The sequence below is a fragment of the Nelumbo lutea genome, chromosome 4 (genome assembly GCF_056320005.1).
Source record: "Nelumbo lutea isolate HS-2025 chromosome 4, American lotus-T2T, whole genome shotgun sequence".
Classification (NCBI taxonomy): Eukaryota; Viridiplantae; Streptophyta; class Magnoliopsida; order Proteales; family Nelumbonaceae; genus Nelumbo; species Nelumbo lutea.
In genome coordinates, this window is record NC_142687.1 from 3345174 (window position 1) to 3359149 (window position 13976).

General features: G+C 37.3%; 1 protein-coding gene across 1 annotated transcript; it reads left to right on the plus strand.

Annotated features, from left to right (window-relative positions):
• The first annotated feature begins 10256 nt into the window (after positions 1-10256).
• Positions 10257-11137, plus strand: LOC148853414 (nucleolin). Its single transcript, XM_088941574.1, has one exon. It carries the CDS (start codon positions 10458-10460, stop codon positions 10998-11000), a length of 543 nt encoding a protein of 180 aa, XP_088797700.1. The 5' UTR covers positions 10257-10457; the 3' UTR covers positions 11001-11137.
• Positions 11138-13976: the final 2839 nt, after the last annotated feature.

A 13976-nucleotide genomic window follows, 5' to 3' on the forward strand; every position in this document is an offset into this window, starting at 1 on the left:
GCACGTCTCGCAGGTCGTCAAGTCGGCCCCTGTGTGAGGTCGCCGGTTTATGCCAGGGCCTGGCCGCCAGGTCGCGCCTGTGCCAAGCCGTTAGGTTGCGATAGGGCCGGGCCACCAATTCGCGTATGGGCCAGGCCGCCAATTCGTGCATGTGCCATGTGCCACAATATCATTGGAGGTCCAAATCGACCCTCATCACTACTAAAATATAAATAGATTGGATTATCCAGTAAAATATAAAACATTATATTAAAAATTAGAATATATAAAAAATTACAAAAGTATATTAAAATGACGAAAATCTGAAACATTAAAATCAAAACTTCTTCACAAAATGTTCTTTTTACCATAATAATCAATCTAATGTGACTAATGCCCTAATAATCAATATATAACCAAGTTATGGTATCTGGATGCTATTTCAATCTAGTGGGATGCTTAATTAATCAGTTGGAACAGGGTTATGGGAATGGAAAATACTCAAGCTAGCCAACTTCAAACAATATGTTTTACCATTTGAAACAAAACATTACATTGACTACTCTATTAGCCAATTAAACCACAAAGTTACAATAAATAACCAACACTCACATCTCCCCCATGCTCTATATCTGGACTCTTTAATTTCGACCTGGTGATTAGTTAACCAATCCATGAGCTCACTCCATCAGCATTCTGGTGTGGTTTTCTGTGCAATCCAAGTCTAAGAACACTGTTTTGACTAGACCCATCACCCCATGCTCTATCCCTTCAGTTCAGCAAAGAGCTTAAATGAAAACTGTCCACATTCATGCAACTATTTCAATCCGATTCTAAACCATTAATCATGGACCCTACAGAAGATAAATCAATGTATATTCTTGTGAAAATACAGAGGATAAGTGTGCCTTCTCATTTAATGGGTTCTAAAAATGGGATTTACTGAATCAAAACTTAGAAAAACTGTGTCATGCTTAAAAACATCCAACCCTAAAGCTCTAGGGCAAAATGGGTATAGTGAAGCAATTATTTTTGTAGTTAAACCTACTTGCAATAGAATAAACAAAGGGTACCTTAAGATATGGCAGCTTCAACTTGCACTTCATGTCAAAAAAAAAAAAAAAAAGAAAAAGAAAAAACCTTAAATCCTACAAAATCATTAAATCAGCAGTCAATAAATCGTGCAACAAGGAAGTCCATGAACAACTTATTTCTTCAAGTTCTGCATTTCTTAACAAGCCTGACAAATTACAGGATTTACTTATGAATATCAAACTCAAATGAACATGACTTTTTTTTTCAAGACTATCATCATAAACCCTGTCCTATCTATAAGGGGTTGGCTACATGAGTCCTGTGCGTGACAGTTAAAGGCAATAACACACATCCATTTTCACACAAGAGAGAATAAAAAGACATTAAAAGACTAGAACCCCACAGCCTCTCATAAACTTACCCAAGCAGAAAGGAATTGAAATTATCTTATATTGTTCTTTATCCTCTTAGAAAAAACGGTTCTTACCATGCCTAAAGATAAAATAAGCAATAAAAATATTAAAAGCATAACAAATATGAAAATTTTTTAAAATGTGATAACAATATGTTGGCTTTTTTCTCTTTTCCTCTTTAATTTTCAAATAACTAATGTAAAACATATAACATTAAGTTAATAATTGATTAAAATTACACGATAATGATAGAAGTCAAGAAAAAACAAGCTTTGAAAAAGAAACTAACATTGTCAATAAATTCCAAGCTTTTTGAGAGAAACAAAGGTCTAGGAAATTCTGAAACTGAAATGTTGAGATTAAAACTTGTTCTGAAACCGTATGTTATCAAGAAAATGTCCAAGATATTATCTTATCCAAGTTGTTTGTCTTCATTATACCTTCTTTTCTTTTATCTATCATCATCTGACATACTACCATCAACATGAATGGCTTGGCAGTTCAATAAGAGTTCTTGTTCTCCATAATGAGATGGCATAAATGGTGAATCCTAGATCTGTTCAGGCATTTTGTCTAACAATTCCCACATGGGAGGATGATGGGAGAAGGGAATATACAATCACCTCCACAAGGTAACTCAAGATTGACGGTGGAGGAGCAAAAGATGGCGGTAGAGAAATTGAAAAAGAAAGTATATAATCAACCGAGGAAAATTAAAGCGAAGATTTGATTTAAGTCAGAGAGTGAAAGAAGATATTGCTTTCTATTTTGTAAAGAGAAGCACAGTCGGAGAGTGAGATTTCAAGCCTTCAAACAAGGGTTTGAGACTTCAAACCTTCAAAGTTCGAACAAGGGTTTTTCATCGTTTCAAAATTCCAAATTTCTAGGGTTTGGTTCTGATTTTCGGTTCTATTGTGAAGATTTGATTTAAGTCCAACTCAAACCGACAGGAATTCAGACAAATTTATTTTGGATTTAGTCCAACCCAATTTTTATATCAAAACTGTTAAAATCCAATGTGATTAGTTTCGCTTTGGTTTGGATCCAACCCAAAACCAATCAGTTGACACTATATATATATATGTATTTGTATAAAAGATTATAAATATAAATATGTATAGTGTAAATACATACAAAGAGATTAACCTCGGATTCATACTTAATCCAACCTGAGGTCAAGTTTGAATTAATAACCCAAGCCCAACCCATGCAAAATTGCAAGTTGGGGAGGGCTGCAGAGCAGCGGTGGAGTGGCTATTCGAGGTGGGCCTCGCTTATAAGATTTGAGATTTGTTTGGTAAAAAATTCCAACAGCTTGTATGCTTAATAGGTTGGTCAGTGCATGCTTTTAAAGGGAGTTGAAGCGCAGCAGAGCAGAGCTTAATTTTCAACGAAGCCATCCCAAACGCGTCCTTACCTAGGGTAAGTAATGAACGGGGTTACTATTGTCTTCTTGACTGGCTGATAAACGAGGAGTTGTCCAAATGGAATAGGCGAAGGTAGGTAAGGTTGGACTGAAGGCATTCCCAAGTCCCAAGTCCCAACAGAGGAGAAATAACTGACCGTTTACGCTTGCTGTGAAACGTAAGCAAGGTGTTGCATCGGGAGATGATCCCGTCCCGTGAAGAATTAATTCGATGGGCTGGCTGGCGACCTGGCGATTGGCGTGACAGAAATGATTTTCTAATTACTAATAAAAGCATGCTTGTGTAAAACGTGGGACGTTAAGTTGAGTACATTCTCACGTTGCGGGACAAAACACAAAACGGTAAACAAAAGAGGGATGGATGATGATGGATCATTGTTATTCTGATGGAGGGATAATCTTACTTCACTTTTATGCATCCAATGATGTTTTTTGTCAGCGTTGAAACAAAATCGTTTGTTTGAGAATCTTGAAAATTTGCTCTACTCGTGGCTCCACCCACAAGCCTAACTGCCTAATTAATAACCCTACTACTGGTATATAGAAATATTTGGTGTTTGTTATTCCTCTTTTTCCAACTCCGACGTTGTTTCAAAAGATTTAGTTAATTGTTCATTTTTGGTTTTCGATCCATGGTTTCAGAAATTAAAATCTATGATGCGAAAAAGATATGGTAAAGAAAGAGTTTTGATCAATTAAAATCATCCATGAATTTTGATAAATAATAATTTATTTGTTATTACGTTTATGATTCTAATTTATTGATCATTGTGTTTCGGATATTATTTCTTTTTCATATCATAATCAAAACCATAAAGAATGCCAAATTCTTTTTTAAGGTTATATTTGATTTAAAAGAAAAGGGAAGGAAACCTCTGTATAAAATTTCTGAGTGTAGGAATTGGAAAGAGACCCCCCCCACCCGGTTCAGAAACTGTTGGATATAAATCCAAGGATCTTCACTTATTAATCCCCAACAGGAGTAATATATCAAACGAGTGAGTCATAGTCATAGCTAGTTTCCTACTCCACTTTTGGGAGAAATATTTTAATAACTTTTTTTCCAAAACGACGGTGCAGGTCCACGGTCTACCAACCACGCGCTCAATGCTCTGCTAGGTTTTTTATTATGGGTGGGGCGCAGTGCTGATGGGTAATGGTAAAGGGGCATTGAGTCATTGACACGTGCGTGTATGTTTGGTTGTACCTCGTTTGGTTGGAGGTTTGTTTGGGTCCCTTTTAATTTCCATGGCATAGGATAGGCCATAAGGGGTGGTCTTAGCCTCTTAGGGATTGGACTGGGTTTGTTACTCGGTTCCTTACTATAATTTACACAGCGGGTCGGGAATGGGAATTGGACAAGGTTGTGTCGTCATTCGTCAACATCAATCAGATTGGACGGCTGGTTGTCCACTTGTTCTCTTTCCGTCTTTCGTTGCGACTTGCGAGAACTCGCACCGCAACAAAGTTGTAGTCGGTGCTATCCTTTGGTATGACCGGCACCAATTGGATCACAGCTTCACAGGTTGCATAATCACCTAACCGGGGACATGCGTCAATGTGATAATGTCTTTTATTGAATTTCGACGGTCAATGAAATCTAAGCCAGCCTTTAAAAGATTCAGAGATTTTATCTTTCCATCCTTCAAATCCCAAAGGTTATACCAGCATTTGCCAACCCGGGTTATAATAACATGTGAGAATTATCATTAATTTGTGTGGTTACTCTTTATTCCCATTATCATAAATTTTTATACGATAATTTGCATTTGCCATTTGGACAAAATGATCCATATTTGGTCTGGTCAATGACATAAACCATTTGAACTTTAAAGAGTATTGCCGAAACCGGAAGAGAGAAGACTGGGGAATAGTTTTTATCCCCCCAAAAAAGAAGACTAGGGAATAGTTATTAGTGACATCACAGCTGTACCAACTATTAAATGATGAAACTATTGGCATTCCCAAATTACCATAATGAGAGGGGAATGATTTCAATTTGGCGATGAAACACTCCTAAAGGCTTACTGATTATATTGGCTCTAGTTTTATGATTTTATTTTCATTAATAATTGGGTCGGTTTTAACTTTTAACTCTTGCATGTTCCAAGCCACAAGGGACACATCTCACCAAGGGATATGTGTTGGATCGCCAGAGGTTGATGCGAACAAAATATATCCATCTCCGTATTAATTTAATTTATTAGCGGGGACTTATGCAATGTACGACGAAATATTGAAAGATTGAATAATTTTATTTAATTAATAATTAAAATTTATTATTAATTAATTAAAAGTATTCAAAGTTATTGTTAACATTTAAAATTTTAATAATTGTATTTTCTATTTAATGTTGATTTATAGAAAGTAATTATTGTTAATTTACTATAATTAAATATTTTTTAATAAATTTAATTTTATTAATCATTTTTAATAATTTTAATAACTATTATTATTTTCGTTACTTCATACGAATTTTTTATTAGCTTTAAAAAATAAAAATAATTATAAAAGATAATGATTTTATTAATTTCACTAATAATAAAAAATTATATAGGAGTGGCAACGGGGCAAGTTAAAGGTGGGGGTACTCCATCCCTATCCCCACTCTATAGTCAAGACACTCTACCCCATCCCCCCGCCTTGTCCCCAATGTCAGGTAGGTTCAAGGCAAGGCACCCACTCCCTGTTTGGGACGGGGAATTCTTGAATTTCCCGCCTCGTCTTAAGTGTCGATCAAGTTTAAGGCGAGGCGCCCAAAATATTTTAAAAGGTCATGATGAGCTAATTTATAATAATATTTATTTATTTTTGGTAATTTACTAATCGTATTAATAATAATATTTAATTTTTGGTAATTTACTAACCATATTAACTTTTGCTAATAAGACTATTTAATACTCATTGAATTTGGGTTGGATTAAATAAAACAATATTTAACTAGTTATTAATTAATATGAGTATTTTAAATGAGAGAGAGCGGATAGAGATTGGAAGAGAGATTTTAGAAATTGATTAGAGAGTGGAGTAACATGATAGTTCCTAATAGATTAGAGAAGATACCTTTATAGAAAGATTCTATAAATATTTTTAGGTAGTTGAGTTTAGAATGGTGATATAGTTTAATGGGAGTGGTGGGAAGAGGAAAGGGGAGAGAGTTAAGAAAGATGAAAGGTGGGTATAATGGAGTAAGGAGTCATGCTGACGTGAATCGTCTTAGTATCTAGATAGATATAGATATAGATATAGATAGATTAATTATGATTATTAGATTTATATATTTTGATAAGAATATTCAAAATAGATGAACCTTTCCCTCTCTCTCTCTAAAAAAGCTTTTACTATATCTACAACAATGAGTCAATGACCTAAATGTGACCCATGTGATGATACTATTTGCTCCATTACAAGCTAATGTAGCGCGATCCGGTCACTCCTATCTGGCACTCATGTGGCTCCTGGAAGGTACCTGAGACGAGGAAGAAGAAGAATCCTCGAGGAGTTTACCCAGTGGGGATACTCCGATGCTTAAGTTAGTACTATGTAGGAGAAGCAAGGAGGAAACGAAGGGTAAGAGTGCAGATAGTGCATTCTCACTATACTTTAGAGATTAGAGATCTCAACAAGAAGTTTCTCTTCTGCCCTGAGGGCATTTATAGGGGCATTTACATCAAGTCGGGCATAACCGCCACTGGGCTCCTACCACAGCCGTTACTTGCCAGGGCTGCGTAAGTGGTCGTTGTGGCGTACGTCTCGCCCGGGTGAATGACACGTCTCCGGAGTGACAGACACACCCTTGCCTGCTGTGAAACGTGGACACAGACTGCCGAAAGGACTAAGACTGCACCGTTAGTAAGGGATATGGCACAATCTGACTGGTACTATCTGTCAGTCGGAGGCTTCCTAGGGCGTGCTCGTGCGGTTCATTCGCGAGCTATTCTGTAGCGAACTTGGAACACTCCAAGGTCACCCTTAGTAGAATTGGCCTTGGGGATGGCTTGTCTGCTTGGGAGCTCGGACAAGCTAATGACTTTAGCTCACGAGCTAAAATTGCCTCGGAGTATCTCTTCAAAGTAGCTCGGGGAGCCCAGGGTTCGCGTCGCGGCGAACTCCTTTCGCGAGCTACAATATAGCGAGCTGCTTTATAGGCTCATCACTTGGTCGTACCGGGCTACAACGCTGAGCTGTTGCTCGTGCTGAGTCAGTGTCCATGTGTCACCGTTTCATAGGTGGGGTCAAATCACCCTCTATCACAAACCACGTTGGGAATATTTGTCTTAATCCATCCAATTGTGCAATTCTTATTTATTAAATTAAAGTTAGAATGTTTTATAGGTATCACGTAGATTGCATGATTAGAGGATGGCGTTCCATCGTCCTACATCCATCCATCCTTCCTAAACATCATCCATAAATGCACGAATATGTGGTATCACACAAAATAAGCATCTGGGTACTTTATGAAGAGTTCACATCTCCGCCTCACAAGGGGGCTCTCCCCAACGTCTCACAATAAATTCCCACCGTTTATTGGGAACATATACCGATGATAATATTAAAAATGGTAACGCCATCATCGGGAGATATTTTCAATACATAGCGGTGGGACGTTGTAGGGCACATATGTGAATTCACTTATGAATTTCTCTTTGTGTGGACTGCAAAAATTTTCTTGTATTGCTGTTTGGGCTATAGATATATGTTAATACCGAGGTCGGGTTCAATTAGAGCAAAGTCCCTTTGAACAGCTATCACTGCCTTGCATTGGGAATATCTCTCCATGAAATAAAGCACAGAAGTATGCAGATATTCCTGATGAAAGATTGTAAAACTGTTCAAACACTGTTTGGCGGGTCTTGCTCTGACTGAAGCCGATCTCTTATTATTACTCAATTATCCAGATTATTAATGAAAACTCTTCTCGGTCTTTGGTTTTCTCCTAATCAATAAGTAATAATCCCTACTTTTGCATATTCAAATAAAAATACTCCATCATTCTATGGATTTCAAATTTTGATAATGTGAGTTATACATCATCCTCAGGTTCAGTTTATAATGCTATGATGCTATACATAAGAATATAGGCAACCGAAGTGGTAGTAGTCATAGGCTCGTAACGTCCAAAAATCTTTTCAAGATATAGCAAGGCCATGGGCCGTCACAGACGGTGCTGATTGCTGAAGAACCAGGTTCATATTGAGTAACTAATTCATAGGTCGAGAAGAAAGTAAATGAAAATTGTACACGCGGCGGCGGTGCTGGGGTGTCGTCCACACTCCACACCGGTTTGTCCATTGTCGTTCGCATCGATTCGTCCATATTCTCCCGTCGTAAAGGTGTTCGAAGAATTGCTTCAGTTGAGAGTGCATCAAATGCTCACCCATCTACGTCCGTTCTTCTTGATCGATAAAACCGGCCACTCGAATGATATATGTTGTCGAACCGGACACCATAAAAGGTGTATGAGACCTTAAGATAAAGTACCCAAGGCCAAGGGTAATTGCTCTTGCACCCTCATCTTTGAACCCAAGGTCACACATGTCTGTTGGGCCTTCGACTTCATGAATCCAGCCCAAGCGTTATGATTGATTGATCGATTACCCATCATTACTACCGCTCCACAAGAAATCATGGGCCATCTCGATATTCTTTAAGCGCTGACAAACAATGTTTTCATGAGTCATGACTAAAAAATAGGAGTCAGGCATTTCAGCGTGAAAATTTTCCATTTAATTGGGCCTCCATCTATCGTTAGGTTAACCCTGCTCAGCTATTCTTCAAAATATGAGCTGAAAAACATCTTTTATACGTGCTCAGTGCTCGTGCCATTCTTTTTACCACGTCAATTTTCGTATGCACATGACACAATGTGGACTGTCATCTAGTAGTCCATACTCTAGAGCTATTAGTATCTGTCACCACTGGTGTATCACTATCGCAGTGCAATATCACATGCCTCGTCTGACACCGAGACCATAAATCAGAAGTCAGAGCTCAAAACTATACAAAAAGTAAATATGGCCTTTGTGGTAAGAACCTGGGCTTTTATTGAAAAAAGTAAAAACCTGGGCTTATGGGCCTAGGCCTACGTGCTCGGTATTTGCATCCACCGTTAATACCAACAAAAGAAAAAAAAAGTTGAGTTATATTACGTGCTCCACCCTTTTTATTTTATTTTTTTTAATACAAATAAAGAAAGTAGTACTAGCGGGGAATAATCCTGCTAGAAGCATAAAAAAACACCAAAGCACTTCAACCCCACGGGCAACCATGGATAAAGGTGTCAATAACAATTGACCTTTTAACATATTCATGAGAAAATTTTATATCGTATATCGTTTGTTTGTATATGATATTGTTTTAGTTGATGAAACTAATAAATGCATAATATAAAAAATAAGTAGGACTAAAATAAAGTATGCTATATATACATATACAGTAATAATAAAAGTAAAATATGATTATTTAGAATTGGAAAGCCAAGAAATTACTCAATATGACCATTTTGGTACCTTTGTTCAATAATTTATAATAAAGGAAAATTGAAGAAGACATCACCCAAAGAATTTGAGTATGATGCGCAAAAGGCAAAAGGAAGGGATGCATAAGGATTTTAATATGATAGGCGAATAGCATTTATTTTAAAAGGAAAAATCTATAAAGTTATTGTAAGTCTAATTATGTTGTATGAAGTAGAGTGTTGAGTAGTCAAAAAATATTGGATTGGATTAGGATTGACCTCAATTCGACCTAATCCGGATTGACTTGCACTTCTACTTATGCTACTTATGCTACTTATGCGAGTGTTTCAATAATTATAAAACCACAAATTGCCCTGGTGTTATTTTATGAAACTATTTTGCAAAAAATTGACAATATGCAACGAAAAACATAAAATAACAGGAACAGTAGGAAATTATACAACAAAAAAAATTGAATAAACGAAGAAAACACTAAATTTACAAAAAAAATTAAAAATTAAAATATAACAAGAAATATTGTGTTTTAATATGCATATATTCGTTTTTATATATTTTCTACTATCATCGGACTTTAAATGAGAATTTTAGTAATACTACGTTTGAGGTTGAGGCCATTAACGAGGCAGGGGCAAAGTGTTGGAATCTGAAAATTCAGGATATGTTTTCGTCGCAAAAGAAAGTTTTAGGGGGGTGAAGTGTTACTGTCCCAAAGTCGGGGGTGGACGATTATAATTTACCCAAAATCATAATATCTAGCGGTAGATGATCCGCTGACTTATAAGGGTAAAATCGTAATCTAAAAGAATTGGGATTTGCTCTTCGCTCCTGACGCCGACCTCACAGCCACACTTTACCGTATATTGAGAACATCTCTTATTAATAATAACATACAAGTTATTATGCCGTGAGGTCGGTGTGTGTAGTGCTGTTTATAGAGAAGATCCGGGCCCAATCTAAAACTGATGGAGAAACACCCTGACACAAAGCCCTAACCTCACAGCTTTCGAAGTAAAAGCTTAGCGGACAGTCGGAGAGAGACAATACAACCCTCTCTCCTCTTAGCATGCTCCAAGCTTCTGAAAACCCTATTCTCTGTTCTCGAATTAATTCTCAAGCAAAGTCATGGCCGGGGTCAATAACGAAACCACAGAGGAGCCACCGTTGCCTGCCAAACGAAAACCTGAACTCGAATGCATAGATGATGACGACGACCGAAAAAAGAAAAGACCAGATATTTCTGATAACGATATTCCCGCTGTGGAAGAGAAATCTGACAAAATCGAGACTAACGTCGAAGCAGAGGCGGAGAATATTGAGGGCGACGAAGATGAAGAGGATGAAGACGACGAAGACGGCGAAGAGGAAGAAGAAGACGAGCATTCTAATCGAAAATCTGTTGCCGATACTAAAGGGAAAGGGATTATGAAGGTAGACAAGGGGAAAGGGAAGCTGGAGGCAGAAGATGGAAGCGACGACGACGACGACGATTCCAGTGATGGTGGGGATCACTCAAACGACGATAGCGATCTCTCTGACGATCCTCTTGCTGAAGTCGATCTAGATAATATCCTTCCTTCTAGAACTCGGAGGCGAGTTGCTGAACCTGGAGCTTATCTTGTCAATGATCTTGACGAGGATGACGACAGCGACGATAGTGATGCTTAATTTGAGCAAGGTTAGTAGCTGTGGAGCTACATTTTCTTTAGAAAACTTGGACTTCATGTGGGAAGCTTAAGCCTGTCCTACAAACAATGTAGTATCATTGAACACATGATATAATACAACTTCTCTGTTATGGATTATTTTCCTTCCTTTTAATGCCCTAATCTTTTGCCTCACGCACTGTCATTGTTCTTCTTTTCCCTTTATAGTTTTCATTATTTACCTGTCATGCGTTCCCAACATGAGATTCATTGTGGCTTTCTTTCTCATATGGCTTACTCCCCCCCAAGAGGGGAGCCTTGTTTAGCTAGATTTTTATTTTTTGTTCACGACGTCGCTCTATAGGCTTCTAACCAGGAAATTTGCAAAAAAAAAAAGGAGAGATTTTTGTTAATGAACGGAAGAACATTGCCTCTTAATAGAATAACTTATCAACTGGGCTCTGTCACATATATTTATGAACAGTTGATTTTCATACATTTATTTATTTTTTTCACTTACAATTCATAATATTTATAGGGATTCTTAGGAAAGGGGATATAGATGCTCACTGAGCGTCAGAGTACTAGCACTTAGATTGGAAAAACCACAGAGAATTTAATTTAGCCTTTCAATTCCCACTCCACTGCCTTCTGTTATCGGTAGTTTGACCATTTAAATTACAATTGGTAGGAAGCATGCGGGGTTCTTCGAGTTTTGATTGTTAAAGGCTTCTTACACTCAGTAGCTGAATAGCTGTGGAAACACAGTTCAGTTATTGGATATTTTCTGAGGTCTTATGATTTTAGGAGGTGATGAATAGATGCCTTTCATTTCAAAGGATCTGTTATAAGAAAAACGGGAACGAATGGTAGGCAAAATTTGACAGTACCTTGTTGGTAGAGGGGTCTTTTTGGTATTTGTTATACCACATATTAGGGATGCACAGAAAACCTAATTTGATGATAAAACAGCTTGTGTGCTAGATTGTTGCATTGAGAATATTGAAATTTTAGCTGTGAACATGGAAACAAATTGCTGAACCACATTAAATCTTCTGTACCACAAGCTGGGCCTGCACAATAAATTAGGGAGTTTTCACAAAGTCCATTCTTGTAATTTTTTCCTAATCATAATCAAGTGCATCTCTGTACTCTGCAGTCTGTATGCTATAAAATGGTAAATGAAAAAAGCAAGAATCTTGAGGATGTGGGCATGTATCACACGTTCCAAATTGTCATTTTTTTTTTATCAGTATTCCAAATTTTCATGTTTGGAACAATTGAAGTTCATCTTGATAGTTCTTACAGGATGAAGCTTAATAATTTCAGGAGCTAGTGCCAGTAAACAAATCCCACAAACTGAACTTTATATGCCATTAAAACCAGATACCAAAATTTTCCAAGGAATGGTTACTCCTTTATTATTCATTTTAGATGCCTGGGCTGTGCACAAAATTTTGTGCTGATAAATGCAGTTAGAGTCTAGAAAGGCCTTTCCATGCTAACTTGTTGAAGGTTGGGCCCAATTAGTCCACTCCTCCCAAGACCCCACATAACTGGGATCAGTGTTCAGTAATGACCACTGCAGGCAGTGCATAATTTCCTTGGGCTTGCACATTCCTTACGAGTTTCTCTGATGATATCAAATGCTCCAGTTAGAGGAAGAAAGCTGTTATAGAATTGCAAGAGTGATTTGCTTAATTCACTTCTTTTCTTTTCCAGATAACATGACTGATTAGGTTTAATGAATTATCCATTGCATTCTTAGTCCACTCCTCCCAAGACCCCACATAACTGGATCAGTTTTCAGTAATTTTTTTTTTTGAGAAACAGTGTTCAGTAATGATCATTGTAGGCAGTGCATAATTTCCTTGGGCCTGCACATTCCTTAAGAGTTTCCCTGATGATGTCAAATGCTCCAGTTAGAGGAAGGAAGACACTCTAGAATTGCAAGAGTCATATACTTTTTAGTCCACTTTTTTTTTCTAGATAACATGACTAATTGCCCTGTTTCTTTGCATCTGTCTTAAATGCTGCCGTACAGAGCATTCTAATCTGAATTCTTAAGGTCCCAATAAGAGGAAGGGTGCATTTCCATTGTATAACCGTATAGGACATATGGCGTATAATCATTTTATTCACCTCAAAAGCTGTAAAGTTCATTGGTTCTTTGCTTGTGCCCCTATTGTTCCAAACAAGTTCTTTGTGTAAGTTTCAAAGGTGCTTGCAAATGGCTAGGCCTTTTCTCATAAGTTGCTTGTGAAGATATATTACTGGGAAAAATACCTAGGTGCTTTTTTTTATATCTATTTTCAGCGTTAAACCTTGTGAGCATGGTTTCATTCAATTTGTTCTTTAGCAATAGCTGCAAAAATCCTTTTTATAAGCATCAGTAAGTCAGTTTAATATTGAAATTTGATAAACTTCAGGTGTGCCAGGACTCTGTTTCAGGACAGCACTTGATCGACTACAATGTAATACTAAATATTTTCACTGGCTTACAAATCCCTAAATCAGACTTTCCTTTTAAGCTCCTTGGTCCTTGCCTAGGTAGAGAGTCAGCCATGCTATTTTCCACTCTTATAGAGTCTACCTGAATGAGCAGTTGACACTAATTGACAGGGTTATTGCTTTTCTAACAAAAAACTTTAAGGTTTAAGGCTATAGCTTTATCATTTGGTTATCCCAGCCTGACAAGAATCTTAGTTTTACCCTTGTGGGAGGAGAGCGAACAGTTCTTTGAGAGATACCATCACCTGCATGGCCTGAAAAACTAAGCAAAAAATTCCTAGCCATTAAAGTTGATCTACCTGCCCCTTCAGCCATCCAATCAACTGCAACCTTCTGCTTTTTAGTGGTACCATGCATTAGCTATGCCATTGAATTCTCCCTGTCATTGCCTATAGAGCAACTTTTATCATGATGTGAACAACCGTGATATGTTCATTTTTTGTTCCTTGTTCTTGAATATTTTTGCATCTCGTTCACTTAGCCCACT

Coding starts and splice junctions, on each gene's coding strand:
- LOC148853414 (XM_088941574.1), top strand. CDS start 10,458: ATGGCCGGGGTCAATAACGAAACCACAGAGGAGCCACCGTTGCCTGCC.